The following is a 26,612-nucleotide window of genomic DNA, read 5'->3' on the forward strand; positions in this document are numbered from 1 at the left end:
GTTTGTCACTGTGTAGTATACTATTATCAAATGATTTTGATAAGATCGTTACAAAATTAACTGTTCCCTCAATTTCCTGATGCATTCCAGTTAACCCATACTACAGTGTAAAATTGCTTGCTCTGTCGGTTCTACTCTAGTTTGTTTCAATTATTAATTTGTTTAAGTTATTAAACCATGAATTTTAATTACCAAGTTTCCAATGTATTTGCTTTGGAAACAGATTTGTTAACCTATTGTTGCTAATGATATACAAGTAGAAATCTTAGCTGCTGGGACAATTTATCTATCATTCACATTGAGCTCTTCTAGATAGGTAGTATCACCAAAATAACTTCAATATTTTGAAATTTTACAGGTGTGCCTGTTAGATTTAGCAAACCATTTGGTGAAAATCTATTTTCAGTAGATACAAATGTGGAGATGGGTTATTAAAAAAAACTTCATAGAGAAAAAATGCCAATTGGTAGATTGCATAATTAACACAAATTAATTTCAAAGGGAATATAATATGGAGGAAGAAAACTCCTTGCCAATAGGAACATTCAATAATTAAATTCAAATGTATTTGTATGTTGAAAGCAACCACCACTATAGATACAACATTTGGCTGACAACTTTTTAATCGAGAAGAGTTTATTTTAAAATAATTGACAATCCATCGTTTCTAATTTGATTCAGAATTACTTCAACTGATATCTTCAGGATAATCAATTTTACAGATATAAACAGCTTTGGGTTCCTCCATTAGTGTCTGTTTAGATAATTGCTTCTCTTCTTGATTCATCTGAGTTAAAAACATCACTGCATTTATTCAGCTTGGCAAAGGCAGGCAGAGAGTTAAATTATTACATTTCTTTTTAGTCTGGTTATGCTGATAGTTCATTACTAAAATTCAAAGTAAATTTAATATCAATGTTTGTATATATTACTATACACTACCTTGAGATTTATTTTCTTGCAGGCATTTGCAAGAGAAAATAGAAATACAGTGGCTTTTTATAAAACACTAAACATAAACAGATAAAGATTAACATCTGTGTGCAATTAAAAATAATAAGAAGAACATGTGTTGCAAAGAGTGCTTGAAAGTGAGTCTGTAGGTCATGCAATTAGTTCAGAGTAGTGCTGAGTGAAGTTATTGACACTGGTTCAGGAGCCTGATGATTGTGGGGTAATAACTGTTCATGAACTCCTCAGGCAGGATGAAGAGGTCAATACTCCCCAATGCCATTAGGCTTTACAATTCAATCGCCAGGAGTAAGATATGTTAAAGTGCCGGGGTTGATTGTATTTAATGTATTTAAGTAAACTACTTAAGAACTTTTTAAAAGCTATTATTAATGCTTTTTGAGAGAGTGATTTAGATGCATATCATATTTTACTGAGTTAAGTATTGTATGTAATTAGTTTTGCTACAACAAGTGTATGGGACATTGGAAAAAATGTTGAATTTCCCCATGGGGATGAATAAAGTATCTATCTATCTATCTATCGAATCTGGTTGTGTGGGACTTAAGGTTTCTGTACCTCCTACCTGATTGTAGTAGCAAGAAGAGGGCATTGCCTGGGTGGTGGTGTTCTTTGATGATGGGCACTGCTTTCTTGTGACAGCGCTCCATGTAAATATAATCAGTGGTGGGGAGAGCATTGCCTGTGATAGACTGTGCTGTATCCACCACTTCCTGATGAAGGGTCTCTGCCTGAAACAGCAACTATTTACTCTTTTCCATAGATGCTGCCCCCCCTACTGAGTTCCTCCTGCATTTTGTGTGTTTTTGCTTGGATTTCCAGCATCTGCAGATTTTCTCATGAATGTGATTCCCCCACTTTCTGTAGCTTTTTCCAGTTGCTAGGCATTGGTGTTTTGTCAGGCTTTAATGCAACCAGTTAGGATTGCTTCCCGTGTGCATCTATAGAAGTTTGTCAGAGTTTTTTGATGACATACAGAATATACATAAAATTATATGAAAATAGAGACACTGTTGTGCCTTTTTTGTGATAACACTTATGTACTGGACCCAGGCCAGATCTCCTGATATGTTGATATCAAGGAATTTAGAGCTTTTGACCCTCTTTATCTCTGATAGGCTCAGAAACCTCTGGCTTCTCGTGTAGTTGATAATCAGCTCTTTGGTTTTGCTGATATTGAATTAAAGGTTGTTGATGTGGCACCATTCAATCAGATTTTCAGGCTTTCCTATATGCAGATTTGTCACCACCTTTGATTCGGCTGACAACAATGGTATCAGCAAACTTAAATATTATACTGGGGTTGTATTTAGCCACACAATCATAAATATAAAATGAGTAGAGTGGTGCACCTGTACCGCTGGACTGTGTGGAGGAGATGTTGTTGCCAGTCTCTCCTAACTGGGGTCTACCACTGAGGAAATTGAGGATCCAGTTGCATAGAGGTACTGAGGCCCTGTTCTTGGAGCCTAGTGATGAGTTTCAATGGGCTGATAGTGTTGATTGCTGAGCTGTAATGAACGAAGAGCATCCTGATATATGCACCTTCATTGTTAAGGTGTTCCAGAGCAAAGTGAAGAGGAAATGAAATGGCATCTGCTATTGACCAGTTGGCCAATAAGCAAATTGGAGAAAATCCAAGTCACTGTTTAGGCAGGAGTTAATGGGCTTCATGACCGCCTCTCAAGGCATTTCAACACAATGGATGTCAGTGCTTCTGGACAATAGTCATCGAGGCAGGTTACCGTATTCTTTTTGGGCACCAGTATGATGATGTCTGCTTGAAGCAGGTGGGTACTTCAAACTGCCAAAGCGAGAGGTTGAAGATGTCCATAAATACTCCAGCCAGTTGATGAGCTCAGTTCCAGATGATTACCAGTATGTTCCCACTGTTCCACCTTTTTCATTATATTGACCTAAGCAAAATCCTTCCTGTATAAGGGTTCTATCCACTATTATGGCCAAGATTTCAGCCACCTTTTCTCTTCTATATTAAGTTCATATCTCAATACTTTCAACTTTCCTATTACACTTGATAATTATACTTTCCTATTACACTTGATAACTTGCATCAATTTGGTTTTTCAATGTAGATGTTTAAATAGACAAGTTAAATTTAATATTATTTTTCTGTGAAAACCTTTCATCCATCATAAACTTGATGTAAATATATTCACAGAGCATCAAAACATAAGGAAGAGTACAACCAGAAACTTTTCTAAAAAGTGGGGTGAAAGAGGTGGGGTAATTTTGTCTCCATTTAATTCCTGGTTGTGTTGAACCACAAATTAAACTTTGTGCTCATAAAGGAGCAACAGGATTTAGCACAACTCCACCATAAAAGCAAAGTAACACAATCACAGTTGCATGGCATTAGCCCTCGCGTAAAATAGTATATTCCCTGAGGAGCTAGGAAGATAGTCTAGTGTTTTAATATGTTTTTGCATAATATGGTACAGTTAATACATTTATGTTTGCATAGGAGGGGTAAGCAAAATAATTTGCAAACCACTAAAGTATTGAAGTGAACTAAAATTTTCCTTTAACAATTTTATGATCAGAATGTCCTTAAGAGCTTGGATACTAAATTTGTGTTTACTGTCATTCTGTTCTGTTGAACCTCAGTTCATTGCAGCTTTAGCAAAATGAGGAATGAACAGTACCTGCAAAGTATAAACAGAGCATTTTATGCTCTGTAGAACAGCTGACTTCAAATATTTATTAGTTTAAGCAAGACACATTCTCTACTGTCAACAAATCTTTCTGTGTTTGGTGTTTTATGACAATATCCAATATGCACAATTTAGAAGTGTTTCTCTATTTTCCTATATCTGGAATCCTAAATTTGAAGCATTTTTCTGATTCATGATGTGTTAACTAATTAAATCACTCAGACTATCTTCTGAAAAAGGCTATTGAAATATCTGAAGTAAAAATAAAATGTTAAAACTTCAGTAATAAACATGGCAGCTGAAAGCAGTATTAATAGTCTCTTAAATACTGATTATAAAATGTTCTAGCTAAAAGTACAAAATTTATCAGTGCCAGTTCCATGACAATACTAGCAAGCTCTGTCACATAATGCTACTCTGATCCAGAAACGTCAACTTTTAGGGATTGAATTAATAGCACCTCTCCTTACAGCTCTGGACCAGGAGGCAGTACATAAAAGGTTCACCACACTATAACCAGCAGTCATTCAGCTACTGTGGAGTCTTGCATTGTGACTCTTGGGGGAGAGATGAAGCAAGGAATCTGGACACGCTTCTCAAGAACAGTGCACGGGAAGATTGTGCAAAGGGCAGGTGGTAGTCTGGAAGATGTCTCTAACACTTGCACTTTGGGACACTGCAGTGCAGCAAGTTGCTTCTTCCAGGTGTGAATGTAACAGTTACAATGAAGATTACATGCTATTCTGATAGGCATTTGCGTGATTCCTGCAAAGCAACAGCCATAGTAAAATATCATATTTGAATTATATGATACCTGATGGATGTAACCTGAAAGGAGCCTGAAATGAGGTTTCTGAGTGAGGGTGATCCTGATTTTTAAAACAATGTAGCTTCTTGTATGAGTTTGTACTTGATGTTTTGCAGAGTTCACGGATGTGAATATGGTCTAACTTGTGGGGGTGAAGGCTGTAAAAATGTTACTCTGTAATGAAATATTGGTGGGAGGAAGCTCCTTATGAAATAGAAGATTTTTTTGCTGCCATCCCTAATGTATTTTTCCCTTTTAAACTAATTCTTCATTTAATAAATATGGAATGAACCTTTAATTGTTGGGTTTCTTCCAGCACTTCTGATCTCTTAGTGTTGATGGAAAGCCTGCTAAAAGCATGTGGGAGTACATGATGAAGATCATAGTTCCAGTTGCCTATTTGAAGTTTGCTTTGCAATGAATTGCCCAGTACTCTGCTAATTACTGACCCTAAGAGAGAATGGTCAATTTTAGCCTTCAGCATTTTTAAAGTCTGGTTCTTCTGAGAGAGAATAATGACAATTACTAGCCTGACCAATTTTCTACTAGAAATTAATTTTGGCTGCCAGTTTGTCACACACATTTTAACTATTTGAGCAAGCTGACTGATAAGAAACCTTGTACCAAAAATTCTGTGCCCAGATAATGACTGGCATTAATTCTAAGCACAATGGTTTAATACATATTGGCCTGATTTTCAACAGTGCATTGCATTCTTGGTGTCATTGTGCAGACATATTTCAAAAACAAAGCCTTAGGATACCCAAGTACTTTTTATAAATAACTTTTAAATATAGGCCTAGTTATGTAGGCAAAACTGGCACAAGATTTGTGCAATGCAAAGTACTACCATCAATCAGGAAATTAAGTAATCACTTAATGGTCGTGTTGAGTGAGTGTGTGTGTGTGTGAGAGAGAGAGAGAGACAGACAGACAGACAGACAGACCAGAGAGCTGCGATGCTTCCTGGCACCTGTTTCACACATTTAGCTGAATTAGGCATAGTTGAAGTGGCTTATATCAATGGATGTTCTCTTGACTTTCTTTTATTTGTTGTTATCACTTGCTTAGCAGGTGTTACCTGCCAGTTTTCACATCAAGCCTCAGTGATATATCCTTGTCTGCGTCAATGCTGGGGGCAAATTTATAATTATTAACGTTAAATGGAGGTGAGGTAATTCTATTCCTGATGTAATGATGGAGATTAAATTTATCCTGTTTTTGTGGATAATATGCATCAGGGCAATTATCATGTTGTGTTGAAGGCTAATGCTATTAACTGTGCTGGAACAACCAGGCTGGGGAATTGGCTAATTCCAGTGCATAATCTAATTCAACTGGATGTTAAACTCAATGAAGATGAATCTTTAGGAGAGAAGTGAAATAAAATTAGTAATATTTTTGGCTGAGATGCACAATAATTTGTCTATTACATTCATGGTTTTGCATTCAACACGATAGAGTATTCATGAAGCTTTTTCTAGTTGTATTCGTCAAGTCGGATGTTATTGTCCACATCAAGAGATGGCAAAGCTGTAGATCTTCATTCTGACATATTGTGTTTAATGTTCATCTAGCTCTTAAGTTTTTACTCTATTTGAAGATATACTTGTTTCACTCCTCATTCAGATAGGTTTGCTTTCATGGTATGAAGGTGATCATGAAATGAACAGCAAGTTATTTTATGTGGAGTCATTTCAATTTAAACTTGAAAACCATTTAAGATTATTTAAGTTTGCCACCAAAGGTAAATTATTAATTGAACCTTTTTTTAAACAAACAGTTGTGGGCTGTAAATGCGTCAGATAAATACATAATGACTTAATAATTCCGTCGATAAAAGATCTCACTATTTAAATGTGTAACATTTGGAGTCTGATTCCAGTACTTTATATTACAACATTCATTATAAAGTTCAAAGTAAACTTTATTATCAGAGTGCATACATGTCACCACATACAATCCTGAGATTTTTTTAATATGCTATTAATGATCAGGATTGTAGAATGAGGCCTCCACTGCTATAAAATTAAAATCAGGGATTCTTTCTTTTCCCGTATCCATTTAGATTCCCATTTGTATATAAAATCATCTGGTATATTTTCTCCTATCTTATCTAACTCTATTCTAATCCATGCCGGTTATCTTCATCAAAAAAAGATGCAATAAATCTAAGTTGATTTGCTTTATAATAATTCTTAAAGTTTGGGAGTTGTAACCCTCCTAGGTCAAATTTACATGTCAATTTTTCCAACGATATTCTTGACATCTTACACATACTTCCTCACACATTTACTCAACTCTTGAAAAAACTTCTGCGGCAGTTGTATTGGTAGTGTTTAGAATAAATAATGTAATCTAGGAAATATATTCATTTTTACTGCATTGACTCTACCTACTAATGTTTTTGGTAACATCATCCATTTATCAAGATCTTCTTGAATTATTTTCAATAATGGCAAATACAAACCCCATTTTCAGAAAAGTTGGGATATTTTCCAAAATGCAATAAAAACAAAAATCTGTGATATGTTAGTTAACGTGAACCTTTATTTAACTGACAAAAGTACAAAGAAAAGATTTTCAGTAGTTTTACTGACCAACTTAATTGTATTTTGTAAATATACACAAATTTAGAATTTGATGGCTGCAACACACTCAACAAAAGTTGGGACAGAGGCATGTTTACCATTGTGTTACATCACCTTTCCTTTTAATAACACTTTTTAATTGTTTTGGAACTGAGGATACTAATTGTAGTAGATTTGCAATTGGAAATTTTGTCTATTCTTGCTTAATATAAGACTTCAGCTGCTCGACAGTCCATGGTCTCCCTTGTCTGATTCTCCTCTTCATGATGTGCCATACATTTTCAATAGGAGATAGATCTGGACTGGCAGCAGGCCAGTCAAGCACACGCACTCTGTGTCTACAAAGCCACGCTGCTGTAGCCCGTGCAGAATGTGGTCTGGCATTGTCCTGCTGAAATAAGCATGGACGTCCCGGAAGAGACGTCGCCTTGATGGCAACATATGTCTCTCTAAAATCCTAATATACGCCTCAGAGTCAATGGTACCTTCACATACATGCAACTCACCCATGCCGTGGGCACTGATGCACCCCCATACCATCACAGATGCTGGCTTTTGCACCTTTCGCTGATAACAATCAGGATGGTCATTTTCATCTTTGGCACGGAGAACTTGATGCCCGTTTTTTCCGAAAACTAGCTGAAATGTGGACTCATCTGACCACAGCACACAGTTCCACAGTCTTTCGGTCCATCTGAGATGAGCTCGGGCCCAGAGAACTCACCTGCGTTTCTGCATAGAGTTGATGTATGGCTTCCTCCTTGCATAATACATTCAAGTTGCATTTCTGGATGCAGCGACGGACTGTGTTAAGTGACAATGGTTTTCCGAAGTACTCCCGAGCCCAGGTGGCTATAATTGTCACAGTAGCATGATGGTTTCTTAGGCAGTGCTGCCTGAGGGCTCGAAGATCACGCATATTCAACAGTGGTTTCCGACCTTGCCCTTTACGCACTGAGATGTCTCTGAATTCTCTGAATCTTTTCACAATATTATGTACTGTAGATGTTGAAAGACCTAAATTCTCTGCAATCTTGCATTGGGAAATGTTCCTTTTGAACTGACTAACAATTCTCTCATGAATTTTGGCACCAAGGGGTGAGCCACGACCCATCCTTGCTTGCAAAGACTGAGCCTTTGATGAACGCTACTTTTATACCTAGTCACAATACCTCACCTACTACCAATTAGCCTGCTTAATGTGGAGTCTTCCAAACCAGTGTTACTTGAATATTCTGTGCACTTTTCAATCTTATTTTAACTCTGTCCCAACTTTTGTTGAGTGTGTTGCAGCCATCAAATTCTAAATTTGTGTATATTTACAAAATACAATCAAGTTTGTCAGTAAAACTATTGAAAATCTTTTCTTTGTACTTTTGTCAGTTAAATAAAAGTTCACGTGAATTAACATATCACAGATTTTTGTTTTTATTGCATTTTGGAAAATATCCCAACTTTTCTGGAAATGGGATTTGCAATTTAATTTATATAAATTCTTTATATTTTGAATTCCATGGAGCATGTGGGGATCTTCCAATATCCAGGCAGTCTTTCTTCTTTCTTTCTTTTTTTCTCTTTTTTTTTAAGATAGGGATGTTAAGGGGGGGAAGGGTTAAGGGGAGGGGGGAGGGCTGATATTATATCATATTATTCTATTCATTCTATGTAATTATCTTAAACATCGAATGAAAAATATAAAAAAAATTAAAATCAGAAAAAAATATCTCTGTAGATTGAGTCCAGCAGTGAAGTTACTTGCATGACTTGAGTTTTGTTTTCTGTATTTGTATAATTAAATTTGTATTCAATGATTTCATTTTATTGGTATCAAACTTAAATGGCTTTATTGTAATATTGTTTATTCTTTTAAAGCTTGCAAGAACATACTTCATGATGAAGCAGGGAAAAGGGTCTTATTAACAAAAAAATTTAATTGCCTCCACAAACCAAAAATTGACTGTGAATAAGTACCTCTACTTCATATAAAAATTGCATTCTGATTTCTAACTATATGTCTTAATACAAATTGATTAAAATTGCTTTTCTCTGAGCATCTGTTTTGCTGTCTCCATAGGTGGCAAAGTTAAATGTAAAGGACAACAGTTACACACTAAAGGATGAGCTCTACAAGGAAATTCAACAGGATTGGCCTGGATACAGTGATGAAGAAAAACAATTGATACGTAGACTCCTAATAAGGTAGATTTCTGTAAATCTACAATGGTTTATAGAATTTGCTTTGAATACATTTATACCATCATGCACTTCAGATTATTAGAAGTGATTTTTTAAAAAATAATAAGGCAACCCATCCTTACATGAAACAAAGCCTGGCTATAGATGTAGGCATGGATTATAAAGTGATAAGTTACATGTGCAATTCCAGTAAACTCTTATTAACATTCATTGACATTATCATCACTGAGCCACTAGCCATCTAAGTGCTGAACATCCTCATTGACTAGAAATTTTAGCCACATAAATAAAAGCAAGTCAGAGGCTGAATATCATGCTGAGAGTCACTTGTTTCCTTATCCCCCAAAACCTTCAAAATATGTCAGGATTTTTACGCGTATAATCCACTTGCCTAGATGTGCATATTTTAACAATACTTAACCTCAACACAAAGCAACTCTCTTGATTGATACTGCTTTCATCAGCCTAAATATCTGTGTGGTTTATTGTGTTGGCAATGTATTAAATTTAAAAAAACACTGCAGGAACAAAACAAATCTTCTCTAACAAACCCTCCCAAAGCATGTCGGACAAAGCCAGATACATGGGCAAACTATCACCTGCACATTCTCTTTCAAATCATTCACTTTTCTGAGTAGGAAATACGTTGCCATTTCTTCCCAGGTCTAAACCCCGAAATTCCCTACTTAAAATAATTGTGGGAATGCAGAAGAATTGAACCACTTTATGGTAGCAATTCACAACTACCTTAAAAACATTGAGCCTGTACTTACTGGAGTTTAGAAGAATGAGGGGGTGGGAATTCTCATTGAAACCTACTGAATATTGAAAGGCAATATAGCGTGGATGTTCAGAGGATGTTTTCCAATAGTGGGAGAAATCTATGACCAGAAGGCACGAATATCAGAAAACAAGGGGCAGCAGGCTGAGGGTAGCAGACACCAACAGAATCAACAAACTCATTCATAAGGCCAGTGATGTTGCGGGGGTGGAACTAGACTCTCTGATAGTGGTGTCTGAAAAAAGGATGCTGTCCAAGTTGCATGCCATCTTGGACAACGACTCCCATCCACTCCCATAATGTACTGGTTAGGCACAGGAGTACATTCAGCCAGAGACTCATTCCACCGAGATGTAACACTGAGCATCATAGGAAGTCATTCCTACCTGTGGCCATCAAACTTTACAACTCCTCCCTCGGAGTGTCAGACACCCTGAGCCAATAGGCTGGTCCTGGACTTATTTTTCCACTTGGCATGATTAACTTATTATTATTTAATTATTTATGGTTTTTATATTGCTATATTTCTTCACTATTCTTGGTGGTGCGGCTGTAACGAAACCTAAATTCCCTCAGGATCAATAAAGTATGTCTGTCTGTCTTTAGAACAGAGGTGAGGAGGGATTTCTTCAGCCAGTGGGTGGTGAATCTGTGGAATTCATTGCCACAGGTAACAGTGGAGGACAAGTCTTTGGGTGTGTTTAAAGCAGACAGTGATAGGTTCTTCGTTAGTAAGCACGTAAAAAGCTTATGGGAAGAAGGCAGGAGAATAGGGTTGAGAGGGATAAGTCAGCTGTGATTGAATGGCAGAGAAGACTCGATGGGCCAAATCACCTATTTCTGCTCCTGTCTTATGGTCTTACATTTGGGAATGTAAATTAATGTGAGTACCACCCACATCTCAAAAATGAACATACAAAGAAAGAACTGTCAGTCAGTACTAAGTTTCCGTTGTGTGCATTAGCTTTGTAATAAAGATAATATCCTGTGATTTATGTGAAGCTACCAGGTGGGAAAGCAGTTTGTGAGAGAGATTCTGGTTGCACAAATAGACAGATTAATAGATTAACTAGTTAAGAATGCAGCAGATTGAAGATAATGTAAAAATATGTACCGGTATATGTTTTCTAGATATTGTTCTTATATTTTTTGTAACATTGGTGTTGAGATGATCTGGGTTTTCTTGAGTGTGAAATGCCAAAAATTAACACACTGGTTTTGTCATATGTTGAGGGATGCAAATCTTATGTTGACCTTTATTACAAAAGGATAAGAAGGTAAGAGAGCAGATGTCTTTTCAAAGTTATCCATGTTATTTTGACCATATCAAAACTATTGTGTATAGTTCTGCTCTATTTATGATGGATATGTCTGCAAGTGTATGATGAATTTGCACTAAACACCTTTCTAGCATGAGAGAAAACTGAATAGACCATGAATGAGGGAAAACTGAATATGGGAAGATGGAGGTTGAAAAATTATGGCATTGAAAGGCAAAGCAGGCTCAAAAAAACCAGATCACTAATGGGCAGGTGACAAAGCCTGGTCAATGGTAAAAGAAACTAGCGAAGTTAATAATTATTTTTTAAAATAGTGTTTTAAGCTGTGCTCTTAGATTACTACAGTGGATAGATTTTACAAATATTTTGAAATTTTTACGCTTAATATTATAGTAGTATTTTATTTGAAATTAATGCAGAATTCAGGTAGAGTGCTACTAAAAATGATGTGCCTCATTATAGTTTCAAATATACTGTAGGTAGTTTCATGTCCTCTTAGATTATATGGATATTTATTCCAGGGAGACAGGTCGTTCTGACAACTTTTGTACCATAGAAAGAGCAATAGATTCTGGAATGCAGTACTAAGAATCTGATCTACTTATTTTATCTGGAATACAGCTGTGGAGATAAAATAGAGAGATACATATAGTTTCACTTAGTGTAGTAGGTTTATAACACCATACTATACCAGGTTAAATTGTATACTTATTAAAGGAGATTCTTTTTCTAGCTATACTACATATTGCTGCTATGATATTTGATAAAAAAGAAAGATGGAAACTTGTTTTACATTTCCATTATGAAATTGACACCCAAAATAATTAATCTTTCCACCTATTTGATATTTTTGTTTCACCTTCGATGGTGTATGAAAAACAGTACATTAATGCATATATTTTAACAAGTAAATACCACATATCATTTAATTTTGGTCATATTTTGCAGTGTTTGCACATGTTTCCTGCTGAAATTCTGCACAATAAGAAATTGTATCAAGCACTTTGTACATGATTCACTCTGGCACTGATAGCATGTCCTTATTGTGTTGTGCATTTGTGACAATGTCATTACTATACCCAGCTCTTACCATTTACTTCACAATAGAAATTCAGTTAGATTTATGACCTGCACACAATTCAAAAAGGATTGCAAAGTTGTGTCAAAAGTTGTGAACAAGTGATTTATGGAGTCCTCCTGGGATATCACTTTTATATGTTGAAAGTCAACACTTCTAATTTTTATTTCTGTTATTGGCATCAAACACTGGTGCAAAATTAAAGCTTCTGAAAATTGATAAGTATGATTCACAAATCTATTGTCCTGTTGCTACCACTAATCAGGATTGTCCTTGGGACCACTGGCTATGAGGCACCTTTGGGCTGCTCCCTGTTCAGGAGGGAGTCTTCTTGGGATACTTATGTGACATCACCTCATCCAACTCTATATTCTTCCTCCCACACCTATGCTCATGATGACTTGAGGCGGCCATGTAGAAATTTCTCATGAGTACACAGAATAATACTGTTTCAACCAGTCTAGTAAGCACATGTTAGCTTTTAATATGCATCACAATAATATTTCCTTAAGAAAGAATGTCCCAATTATTTTAGTGACTGTATTGGCTGTTACTGATATCTTGCGAACACATACTATACTGAAAATTATTACAATCTATTTTCTCCCCCTGGAACTATTTATCATCTGAGCACATTACCAAAAATGCTTTTCAGATCATTGAGAATTTGCATGTTTTCTCCTTAAAATTCACCAGGGACAATTCTATGCTAAATCTGCTGGAGTATTACAATAATACAGCATGGATGCAGCCTTTCACACAAGAAAAAATACATCTGGAAAAGTGACTTTAGGTATCTTTTCTGGAAATTCATAGAAAACTTACTGATGATTGTGCTGTAAATACCAAGCTAAGAACTGGAATAGATTATTATTTAATAATAAAATAACTTATAACCAAAACAGATTAATACATGTCAACCAGAATTTAACATTAGCAGCACACAAAATGCTGGAGGAACTCAGGGAGTCAAGCAGCATCAGTGGAGAATAAATAGTTGATGTTTTGGGCCAATACCCTTGATCAGGGTTATGTGTGTGTTTAAAGATTTGGAACATATGTTTCCTTTCTACCCATTGGCTAAAGAAATCCCTCCTCATTTCTGTTCTATAGAGATGTCCTTGTATTCTGAGGCTATGCCCTCTGGTTCTGGACACTTCCTCTATTGCAAACAACTTCTCCACATCCACTCCATCTAGGGCTTTCAATATTCTATAGGTTTCAGTGAGGTCCCCCTAATCTTCTAAACTGTAACAAATACAAGCCCAGAGCCATTAAATACTCTTCTTACATTAACCTTTTTGTCCCCAGAATAATTCTCATAAACCTCCTCCGATGCCAGAACATCATTGTTTAGATCTGTGGCCCTAAACTGCTCACAATACTCCAAAATATGATTTGACCAATCAAAAACAAGAGAATATCTACAGATCAACACACACAAAATGCTAGAAGAATACAGCAGACTGGGCAGCATCTATGGAAAAGAGTTTAGTCAATGTTTCAGGCCAAGATCAGCAAGACTGAAGAAAAAAAAAAGATCTTCCAAGCAGCACACACAAAATGCTGGAGGAACCGGAGCAGGACCCTCCAGTCCTTCTGAAGGGTCTCAGTCCAAAAGATTGACTATACAGTACATTTTTCCATAGATGTTGCCTGGCCTGCTGAGTTCCTCCAGCATTTTGTGTGTGTTGCATGGTCTGACCAATGCCTCATAAAGCCTTAGCGATGCTACATTGTATTTTAGTCTTCTCAAAATGAATGCTAACATTGCATTTGCCTTCCTTATTACTACCTTAACCTGCAAGTTAACCTTTACAGAATCCTGCACTAGGACTCCCAAGTCCCTTTTCACCTCTGATTTCTGAATTTGCTCCCCCATTTAGAAAATAGTCCATGCCTTTATTCCTTCTACCAAAGTGTCCATACATTTCCCTGCACTATATTCTATCTGCCATTTTACTAATCTCTTCTTTCTCCATTCTCCTAATCTATGTCCTTCTGCAGATAACCCACTTCCTTAATACTACAGGTCCCTCCATCTATCTTTGTATCATCCACAAAATTAGTCACTAAAACATCAATTCAACAAGAATCTGATTCAGTAAGTTGCTGGCTGGTCTGGCTGTGGACTCAGCTTCACCTACTAACCTACCTACTTATTCCAAAGGCAGGTAGGTGAAGCTGAACCTGTGGCCAGATTACCCATGATCTAATTCAAGGTCAGTGGGCCTGATGGCCTCCTCCTGCTCCTATTTCTTTTGTTAGTGTGTTCTTAAATGTATGTAAATACTGTATGTGACTTTGGCTTATTCTTCAGTTGTCTCAATTTTTTGTCAAGTTGACCACCTACAAGTTATAAAAGATGTAAAATTGTCTGGATTACAATCAATGGTGAAGTAATATTGCTGAAGTACAATGAAGATACTTTTTAAAAATTCTGCATTGAAATGCCATTGCTTTTGCTTTTCCAGCCATTTCGTGTATTGGACTCTTGAGCTTGAAAGACTGTTATGAAATACTTAAATATTTTTGGCATCAGCTGTATAATTTTTGAGTTTCCTGTGCACCCTGTGTTTAAAGTACAGATATAGGAAAATCGGGAACAATGCCAAAACATCTGAGTCATTGAGGATGTGAAGTTATAGTGCACATGTTTTGTCTGCATCATGTTTTTGTAGATGAAAGGATTTTATATCTATCATTGACTCTGTGGTTGAATTGCAGTTTATAAATTTCAAGCCTGGGACTTTCCAGTAACTGGTTAGAAGACTGCTCTGTTTACTGTAAAAATACACTTTACCAGTAAACCTACAAAGATTTATACCAGTAACACATTGCCACAATATTTTGTTTTTTTTGTCTGGATTTGCTGAGAATACTTTCAGGCAGTCTGCCTCTTTATACTTAAAGGCCTGTCAATGGAATAGCGCAGTTAATGTTCAAAACTACCATGTGTGTAATAGGAGTGCTAGTTGATTTGGTCTGCTACACTCAAAGTGTACTTTCCCAAATCCAATGTATAGTGAATTCCAGTTAATTAGACCATTGGTTAATCAGGACAGCCACTTATTTATTTATTTGGGATAGAATGCCACTTAATTGGGACAGGAAACTGTTACTGAACAGTTTCTAACTAATATCAGTTATGTGCACTTGTGTGGCTGTTAGACACTACACCATGCTTAGAGCGAATAGTTTTTAAATAGCGTCAGTTGCATATTTTTTTTCAAAAAGCAGTGACTTCTGTCACTGATAGTTGGTGAGAAATCAGCAGTAAGACTGTTACGAACCGTTTTGCTCACTACAGTTTCAAGCATTCAGACTTAGACATGTCTGAAATGGCCAGAAGTGAAAATGAAATGATTTCATCATTTCAGCAAGTTAGGAAATAGAAAGAATTTGGAAGTATCAATAGTCATCTTGAAGGTTATGAAGAAAATGAAGATTTGAAGGATTTAAAATAATAAACATTACATGAAGGTAGTCCATTACCTGCACTAGGTAGCAGTGCTGATTTTGCTTGCTTACAGTCAATCAAAAGAACCTGGCAGCATACATTGGCTGAATTCCTCCATTGATAATGATTAGGAACTAATACAGTTTTATAGTGTTGTACTAGTATTGATACTGTTCTAATTGGTACTGTACTTCGTTTAAATACATAATTTATTACACAGTTAAACAATAGTTTGTCTTTTTATACCTTTTTAACTATTTCCATGAAACTACGCCTCACCTAAAATTTTTAGTGAAGTTAATTTTGTCTAGACCAGTGAAATATTTCTTAATTAATCCAAATGCATCTGTTGTCCTTTAATACTGAGATAAGGCTGTCAGTACATGTTCAAGGGTAAACTTATTATCAAAGTACATATATGTAACTAAATGTGTGTGTGTGTGTGTGTGTGTGTGTGTGTGTGTGTGTGCGTGTGTGTGCACGCCCTTAACTCCTGGTGGAGTTGTCAGGGTGCTGTCAGAACAAGCTTTTTTTTATGCTCACCGTATGACGTGTCTTGGGCCTCTAAAACCTGGCGTAGCCTATCCCTCTCTGGGTTTTTCTTTTACGAGGTCGAGTTGTTAGCTCCACACCAACCCAGGCACAGATGGAGAGTGTGCAAGGGAGCCAGCTGGATTCGAACTTGGGACCTCTCGCCCCGAAGTCTAGCACTGATGCCATTAAGCCACCAGCTGGCTATGTAACTAAATACTACCTTGATATTCATTTTCTTGCAGGCATTTACAATAGGACAAAGAAATGCAAGAGAACTACACACAAAGAAACAACCACTGTACAAGACAACCTATGCAAACACAAAAAAATTACACTAAAAATAAATAAAGTAATACTGAGAACCTGAGTTGTAGAGTTCTTGAGAGTTAGTCCATTGGTTGTGGAATCAGTTAAGAGTTGAGGTTATCCATATTGGTTCAGGAGCCTGATGGTTGAAGGGTAATAACTGTACCTGAATATGGTGGCGTGGGACCTAGGGCTCTTTTCCAGATGGTAGCAGCGAGAAGAAAGAATGGCTTGTATGGTGGGATTTCTTGGTGATGGAAGCTATTTTCTTCTGACAATGCACCTTGTAGATATGGTCAATAGTGGGGAGGGCTTTGCCTGTGATGAACTGGGCTGTATTCACCACTTTTTGTAGGCTTTTCTGTAGGCATTGCTGTTTCCATAATAGGACGTGATGCATTCAGTCATGTTGTTGTTCCATAATAATTCATTTATTTTAAGTGTACATATTAAAATATACTTACTTTTCACTAGTGGTTCAGAAGATAACCATCAGTGAGGTCCTCTTTGTGTGTCAGCACTTCCCTGACTTCTGATAGAAGTTGTCAGATGTCCAAGGATACAGCATAATTTAATCTTTATTAAATCTTTTCAATTGTCTGATTATCAGAGATGCTTATAAAAAATTGTCAAAATATTTGACTGCTCAGATTATCAAAACACTATCAATGTAGTATTAGGCACAGCTTCAGGATCTCTTCCACGGTTGTGTTACAGTTCTATATATGGGAATATCACAACAGCAAGGCCTGGGACTTGGTTACTAATATGGATCTCCAAAAAATTAGTGTGGTTGTGGGAATGCACAGCAGGTGAACACAATATGCCTACTGGACTAGATCAAGCACAATTTGGCCCAAGGGTTTCTAAATGAATTCAATACGCTGTTTTTCACAAGTGACCTAATATCCTTCTCTGCATTTTGCTGCTGTTTCTAATTAATGCTATTTTAAGTAATTTTCAACACTACACCTAACCAAACAGCTGATTGTTCTTTAAGTTTTACCCTTATTTACAAATCTCATTCAATAAACTTTATTAACTGCTTTGCAAGGTCCAAATAAACTGTATTAACAAGATTATTTTTCCAAGGTTCATTTGCAAACTCCTGTGCAAATCCTTCTGTGCTTGCCCCTATAGTTAACATACTCCAAATGGTTTGTAGTTAACAGACCATAAGACATAAGAGCAGGAGCCCTTTGACCCATCAAGCCTGCTCCACGATTCTATCATGGCTGATTTATTATTCCTCTCAACCCCATTCTGTAAGATAGTGCTGTTAAAGCTGATCTTCCATTCCAGCTTTTATGACATGCTAAGATTATCTAGCAAAGCAGCATTAAGTTTCTCGCCTTATCTGTAATGATATTTGCCAGTTATTTTAAATGGATCTTTTAGCATGGGTTTTAAGTATCAGCTTTGTTATGGAAAGTTGTGGTAAGCAATGAGAGATACAGGAATAGGTAGCAAAAAGACATATATTGTCAGAATGAGCAGATAAATGGCAGTGAAATGTAAAGCATAAAAAATGCGAAGTGATATTTTGGCAGAAACACATAGGCTTAGTGACATTGTGAAATGGGATTTCTGTATTGAGAATCAATAAGATTAAATGGGCCAAATGGTTGCCTCCTGTACAATAGTAGTTCTGTGTATAAAGAACCTATTTAACTATATTTATTTGTGAAACTTAGTGTGATATACCTATTTGTCTTTGAGCAACGATTATTTTCTGGGAATTGTGAATGTAGTACTTACACAAGAAAATTGGCTCAGTGTATTGGTAAAGAAAGGATTAAACTTGGTAATTAAATCATACAGTGCGAAATAGGGAAGTGCCAAACATGAAGCAAAGTAAAGCAGAGAGCCATCGGCTTTAAAAAAGCAATATAGCAAAATATGAACTTGAAGTATTCAGTTGATTTCCAAGTATGTGCAGAGCCCACTTTTGCATTGCACCTGCCACACTTCAAGAGGATGTACTCCTTTGTTGCCTAATGTCAACTCAGCAGTATATCAACTATAGGTTATACTCATCTGCAAATTTAGACTATTGATATCAGGAGGTAACTACAACTAATAATGATGGATTTATCGCTAGTGACCAAAGGTACATTTCTCCCTTTAGATTTAAGAATTCCTAATTCAGCAAGCTTTGAAAGGTCATTCTCAGTTCTTGACAAGTTCTGAACCTTTCAGCCACAATCTTGAATGCCTACATAATTGTCTTTTGATGATGATCAACATCTTTAACTTTTCCTGCTATGCTGTTTTCTTCACTTTTTTTTTGAAGATGGTAATGTATATTGAAATATATGAAGGTATAGTTGCCTACATCACAACAGAATCTGATCCTGTCTTGATCTAAATTAAACATGTAAACTTTCAACAGGGATTCATGCTAATGACTTCCTACCTGACTTGGAGATATTAAAACCTGTTATACTGCAATCGACTTGAGCAGTTGATATGATTTCAGAAATGTATTTTCTGATCAAAATCACTTGGTTTTTAAAAATATTATGTCTATCTTAAAGAAATGTGAATTATACATTCATATTAAAAGCATTCTGTTACTGCAAGAATCTCTAAATTTCTTTGCTGCTACATTGTAATGGAAAGGCTTATTCAGCATAATCTGTATTATTGGAATTGGCCAACAAAGCTGTGAGAAGAATATTGAGATTTTGCTTATGATTATGTTTTGTTATATGCTGTGCAATGTTTTGGTATGATTCTGAACAAGGAAGCATATTCTTATAGGACATTAGAATTTGGTCCATCTGTAACTAATATCTCCTTATAGGAAACTTCAGCCGCCAATTTCTTGTCAACCCAAGACTTTTCAACTCAGTTCTTCATTCCAGAAGCCCTCAGGGGAAAACTCACCACAGTCAAGCCCTGTCAAGACTTCTTTGTTGGTAACAATGATTGTTTTTATGTTATTTCTATGATTTCTTGCAGTAACACGTCTGTTGCATATAAAATACATGTCCTACGTATTAGAAGAGCTTTGATGGTGTTTTCCTTGTTCATTTTCGTAGAATTAATATGTGAACTTATGATGAAAACTGGAATGCCTTTGAAAATCCCAAAATGAACATATGTGGATTTTTATCCATTTTCAAAGAGTGAATGGAAATGGAGCATGATACGTGTGTATGCATTCAAAATGGCATTATAAAATAGAGGAATTGGAATATGCAGGAAGAAACACTGATTGAAACAAGTACTTTGAATACCTAATAGAACTTGAAAGGTTTTAATTTAAACAACTTAAGATATTTTTTGTTGGTCGTGATGTTATTTTCTATTTTGGCCTTTCTTTTCTAGCTCCTGCAATTTTTAATGTCTGGAGTTTAAAAATTGCTGCATATAAATATATTTATTTGATTATAGTCAGATTTCAAAATATGATATTTGATAAAGAAGTTTGAAGGTTTGTTGTAAACATGACCTATACTTTGAAACTATTCCTGTTATTTGACTTTGTTTTTTACAGTAAGGAACTGTAATTTATATTACTTTTGTGATGGGTGTAGTAGTACTTCGGCTAAACAAAACATTAATTTGGCATTAAATCATGAGGACTACATGAATCATCAGATAGCTCAAAGGTTAAAATTTAAAGTTTGATTGTTAACTTTAAATTTAATGTGCCATTTACTCTGTTTAGTGAGTATGAAATCAGGTTAATAAAACTCAGTGCACAGTACATTTTTCATTCTTCTGTCCTTCTTTCACCTTTATTCTACTGTCATTTCAACAACTTCTTCCTTCCATCTATCATCTTCATCTTTCTTTTTACAATCCAAGTCCTTTTCGTTCCTATCCAGCCTCTTGCCCTTTTTTCATTTGTATTCCTCCATTCCCTCCTTACTGCCATCCCACTCTCCTATAATGATGTCCTTTACCTTGCCCTGCCACTTTCCCTATTTCATAGAATTGTGCCACTTACCCCATTTCATAGAAGATGGACTTCATCCTAGGAAAGCATCGAGGGGTACCAGTTTAATTCAGCCTAACTGCATTGCTTTCCTATCTAAGTATCTGTCCAAATGCCTTTTAAACTTTGTAATTGTATTGGCTTCTACCATCTCCTCTGGCGGCTTGTTCCAGATAACTGTCACCCTTACCTTAGTTATAGAGTTACAGGACACCACAGGACTGAAACAGGCCCTTTGGCCCATCAAGTCAATGCTGAACTATTATTCTGCCTTGTCCCATTAACCTGCACCTAGGCCTTAGCCCTCCATATCCCTCCCAATTATGTAATTATCCAAATTTTTCTTAAAAGTTGATATCATACCTACATTCACTACTTTTACCAGCAGCTTGTTCCAAACTCTTCCTTAAGTTAGATTTCTCTTAAACTTTTCTAGTGTCACATTGAACCTAAATCCTCTAGTTTTAAATTCTGGATACCAATCCTATCTTTGCCCCTCTATAAGGTCATAGTCAAAGGGAGATATAGCATGGAGATAGGCTCCATAACATCACTTCTGATTTTTCTGCACTTTAGGGGAAAAAAGCTTAGCTTATTCAGTCTGTCCTTATAATTTAATCCCTCCAGTCCTGGTATTATTGTTGAGAATCTTTTCTGCACTTTTCTTCTAAATTATATACTTCCTGTAGCTATGTGACTAGAATTGTGCACACAACTCAGAGTATGATCCCACCAAAGTCTTGTACAGCTGTAACATGTTGTCCCAATTCTTGTAGTCAGTACCCTGACCAATGAAGGCAAGTATGTCAAATGCATTCTTCACTACCAAGTCTACTTGTGTTACTACTTTCAGGGAACTATGCGCTTGTACCCCTGGATCTCTGTTCTGCAATATGCTCCAGGGTCCCACCATTTACTGTGTAATTCCTGCTCTGCTTTAATTTGCCAAATACACAATACTTCACACTTGTCAGAGTTAAACTCCATCTGCCAATCCTTGGCCCACTTTGCCAGTTGATTTAGATCCAATTGTCATATTAGTAAATTTCTTCACTCTCCAGTGTACCAACAATTTTTGTATCATTTGCAAACCTTCCTATTCCCTACTACGTCTTCACTGACTCAGTCTTTGCCCTTTACCTCTTTCATCTAACCCTCACTTTTCCTCCAACCCTTAACCTTCAGCTTTTTCCATTGACCTTTACCCTTACCCTCTTCACTCTATCCCATTAATTCCTGTCATCTTGATATCAACCTCTTTCTGTCAGATTAACTTCCAGAATTTCAGCACAGTAGCATAGTGATTAGCACAATGCTCTACAGTACCAGTGATCAAGGTACAATTCCTGCCTCTGTCTCAAAGGAGTTTGTGTGTTCTCCCTGTGACTGAGTGGATTTCCTACAGATGCCCCTGTTTCCTCAACTAGTCCAAGGACATACCGGTTGGTAGGCTAATTGGTCATTGTAAATTGTTCCGTGATTAGGCTAGGGTTGCAGGGCAGCGCAGCTCCAAGGATCAGAAGGCCCTTTTGCGCACTGTGTCTCAATAAATAAAATATAATTATTAACATTTCTTTATTCAACCTATTATTTGTATTTAGATCCAATCCAAATTCAGTTCAGTGAATTATACTCAGCCCTCTTGTACTGAAAGTTTTTAACCTGTCATCTGATTCCCTGAATTATTCTCAAAGTTTTAGTTAGCTTCAAGGTTAAAATAGGAAGGATTTAATGGTAGAACATTGCTTATCTGCTTATTTATGTATGTAGTGTCTGTGCCCCCAATTTACTCCCGTTCACCTAGGGTGAACCGCCATCACCCCGCCAACAGTGCAATACTTCAGTGCAAATGTGGTGTAATCCCCCCCCCCCCCCCCGTACACGCTCGCAACACAAATATCAAAAGGTACACCAAAGACAGGTAAATAATTACAGCTTCTTAGTGCTGGGTTAATAGAAACAGATAACCTAAAGGCACTAAATCAGTTAGCTTATCAGTTTGTGCACATAATATTTTTCTACATTGGAGCTCACACCTCCAGTTCCATCCACAACAACCCTCCGAGCCTTCGGCCACCATCCAAACTGCCGACTTCCAGTATCCGCTGCCCTGGAACCGCTGTCTACTCCCCATGCATCCGTCCTCCTCGCTCGCCTCCTGAAAGACCATGAACTTCAGCTCACATGTACAAGATAGCATAACAATTCTCTATTCGTTAGTTCCCCCCTTATCTGCAGTTATAATCCAAACATTCCAGCTACAGAAACCCATTACAGTATTAAATAACATTACAGAGAAGCCATTTCATTATAACAATCCAGAGAAACCATTTTGTTAGCCTTAACAGTTAACACCACAGTTAATGGTACTGGGAGTCCTACATGTATAACAATACGGAGGAAAAAAATCGGTACCTGCTAGCACCATTACTGTTTGGGGGTTTCTACAGATTAAATTTAGAATTTAAAAAATGATCATTATGCTTCATTTTCATCCCTTCCGTTATTGGTCACATAACTTACAAAGTAAGACTATTACAGGCAGTTTTGAAATTGGTCCAAGAAGCCCCATGTATTTAAATTGTGATCATTATATATGGCATCTGGGAAAATATATATAGCTCCTAGTATTGGCTGTTTTAAAAAGCTTTCTTTTTAAATGTGCCTTAATTTCAGAAACGATCAGTGCCTTCAGAACGAACAGATTCACACAAAAACAAGAGAAGTAAAGTATTGCATTCCAGGGGTAATCAGCAGCTTATTTTGAATGGTCATCGTTCTCATTCAACATGCCCTATTACCACATCGAATTCCTGTTTTCCTACTAAAACAGAGTTCCAGAAAACAAATTCTTCACTGCCTGAGAGTCAGAATGAAGTTACAGAGCCATTTAGAAACTGCAATGACTCTACACGGACTCACATAAACAAAAATGATAAAGAATTCACAGGTAATTGTGATATTTCTGGGAATTCTCATAACCAAGTTGCACAAGTAAGTTTGGAACAGACATCCTACCATCTTCCAGAGGATATGGAACTTTGTGCTGGTCATAATAAAAAAAAGTACAAAAAACATAAAGAGAAGGAGCGAGAGCACATGAAACCAGAAGCAAGAAAGTGGCTGAAAGAGAGTCCATCGCAGAGGTTTGAAAAATCACATGAAGAAAATCATAAAGGTAATGATGTCTTGCAATTAATTTTCCTTTAAATATTGATTTTGTAAAGTTTTCCCATGGAAGTAAGACCTCAAATTATGTCACTATTACTAATAATCAATTATTATTCTAATGTAGTAGTATTTTGGGGGTTATCTTAAAAATTCACATTTCAACTTTAAATTTACAGTTTAAAGTCTTGATGTGCATTTACCTGTTTTCAGGTGATTATTCATGTTTCTTGTCATTGGACATACTGCTTCATGGTGCTGGTCAAACTGTTCTGAAACATAGACTTTGTTTTAAAATTGGGGACAGTTTTATGAATCATAGGCAGACAAGTGAAGTTGAGATGCAAATCATCATTGATCTGATTGACTGACAGGAAATATTTGAGGGGCTGCATGACCACCTTCTCTTCCAGAGCTCTCACAGCCGTGGAGTCCCACAACCATATAACTGAGAATACAGATACATAATTCCCTAAAAGTGGCGTCACAGGTAGATAGGGTCATAAAGAGAGCTTTTGGTATATTGGCCTTTCTCAATCAAAGTATTGAGTATAAGAGTTGGATTGTTATGGTGAGGTTGTATAAGACATTGGTGAGGCCGAATATGGAGTATTGTGAGCAGTTTTGGTCACCTAATTACAGAAAGGATATTAATCAGGTTGAAAGAGTGCAGAGAAGGTGTACGAGGATGTTGCCGGGACTTGAGAAACTGAGTTACAGAGAAAGGTTGAATAGGTTAGGACTTTATTCCCTGGGGCATAGAAGAATGAGGGGAGATTTGATAGAGGTATATAAAATTATGATGGGTATAGATAGAGTGAATGCAAGCAGGCTTTTTCCACTGAGGCTAGGGGAGAAAAAAACCAGAGGACATGGGTTAAGGGTGAAGGGGGAAAAGTTTAAAGGGAATATTAGGGGGCGGGTTTCTTCACACACAGAGTGGTGGGAGTGTAGAATGAGCTGCCAGATGAAGTGGTAAATGAGGGCTCACTTTTAACATTTAAGAAACACCTTGGACAGGTACATGGATGAGAGGGGTATGGAAGGATATGGTCCAGGTGCAGGTCAGTGGGACTACGCAGAAAAATAGTTCGGCACAGCCAAGAAGGGCCAAAGGGTCTGTTTTCTGTGCTGTAATGTTCTATGGTTCTAACCCGTGATGAGGAACGTAACAAATTGCTGTTTTGTAATGGTAGTAATTTGAATATAGTTTCTTTTCAAATCTATAAAACAACAATCTGCATGTTGTCTACCCTGCAGATTTCAGGCTGCTATGGGTAGTTATACATTTGATCATTATTAGCATATAACTGTAAAATATATCCACTTCTTCTGAAATGTTAATTCATGAAATGCTACTAAACATGATCCGTCAATTTCTCAGTACATTTTATAAAAATGTACTATTTGATTAATTTCAGAAGCAAATTGTTCAAGAGCCATAGCAACTAATATAGATGTTCTTGTGTAGGTTGTCAATGGAAATGATTAATGATCCTTTTTTATTTCCAATTATTGTGGCTGTTCAGATATTCAATCTGAGGTTCTGTGAAATGTGGTAGGTGCATGTTAGTACATCGGCTTTTATCTTTGTTTACAATGTATAAAAGTTTTTCATTTTGCTGATTACTGACTAAGAATTGATGTGAAGATCTTAATATCCAAGTAACTGTTGCTGTTGAAGTCATTAAAAAAAATTGAAGAAATGCTGCTACTAATGCCTGTTACCATAAATAACCATATAACTACCACTGGCATTTAGTAATTTCCATTGACATTTAGTATTTTAGATAGTCAAATAACCTGTATGATCTTATCTACAGAGCATGAGACCACAAATACATCTGCAACCGCTAATTCAACAGTGGAAATGCCAGACTATTTATTGTGAGTAGTCTTAATTTGGTTAAAAAAAATTGCATAGGATATCGGTATTTAATGATGGCAATAATGCCTTGTATATAGCTCTGTAGTAGTTGGCAGCTGAGATTCTACTGTTTCCTAAAGAGTTAAAAAGATCCTCTGCAAAATTGGTAAAAGTTGTATTTTCAAAGGTTCAAAGGTCAAATTTAATGTCAGAGAAATGTATACAATATACATCCTGAAATGCTTTTTCTTTGCAAACATCCATGAAAACAGAGAAGTGCCCCAAAGAATAAACGACAGTTAAACGTGAAAACCCCAAAGCCCCCACCCCTGAGTTCCCCCCTCCCGCACGTAAGTGGCAGCAAGCAACGATCCCCCCCCCTCCCCCACCAGCAAAAAATGTGCGTCGGTACTGTCACTGAGCCCAAGCATGTGCTAAGCAATAGCAAAGACATAGACCAAAGTTACCCCAAAGTCTTCGCGTTTCATCAGATATTTGACAAACTGCAGGTTCTCACTCTCTCTCTCCCTGGCAAAGGAGAGGGAGGTGTCCCCTATTTTCATAGCGAGCTGGAAACATAACAACAACCCGCTGGTTTACGATGTTAAAAGTCCGTTTTGTCACTTTTATCTTGAAGCAATAAGACCTAAATCCTTGTATTAAATTAAACCATTTGAACTGATAATGGTCTCTTCAAACACGGGTTAAAATTTAATCCATTTAATCTATGCTGATCTTTGCTAGTGCACTCCAATTATTATTACAATAAACGTTTCTTACAATATCAGAAGTTTGAGCATACAGCAATTTCTTCACCTATAATAAAAGAATATAATGTATCTAAACATTGTGGTTTACATCATTATATTTTGAAAACAATTAATAAAACATTTTCCTGACTGAATGAGGCAGAGATGGAAAGGGGGAGGAATTTCTGGATTTTTAAAAACAAT

General features: G+C 36.6%; 1 protein-coding gene across 2 annotated transcripts in view; it reads left to right on the plus strand.

Annotated features, from left to right (window-relative positions):
• Positions 1–26,612, plus strand: part of LOC140718839 (RNA polymerase II elongation factor ELL2) — a 106,245-nt gene that overhangs the window by 58,957 nt on the left and 20,676 nt on the right. For both annotated transcript variants that reach the window (XM_073033046.1, XM_073033047.1), the window contains exons 6-9: positions 9,118–9,242; positions 19,485–19,599; positions 23,301–23,802; positions 25,616–25,679. In XM_073033046.1, coding sequence (XP_072889147.1) covers positions 9,118–9,242; positions 19,485–19,599; positions 23,301–23,802; positions 25,616–25,679 — 806 coding nt within the window. The remainder of the gene's footprint in view (positions 1–9,117; positions 9,243–19,484; positions 19,600–23,300; positions 23,803–25,615; positions 25,680–26,612) is intronic.

This window comes from Hemitrygon akajei, chromosome 30 (assembly GCF_048418815.1).
Source record: "Hemitrygon akajei chromosome 30, sHemAka1.3, whole genome shotgun sequence".
Classification (NCBI taxonomy): Eukaryota; Metazoa; Chordata; class Chondrichthyes; order Myliobatiformes; family Dasyatidae; genus Hemitrygon; species Hemitrygon akajei.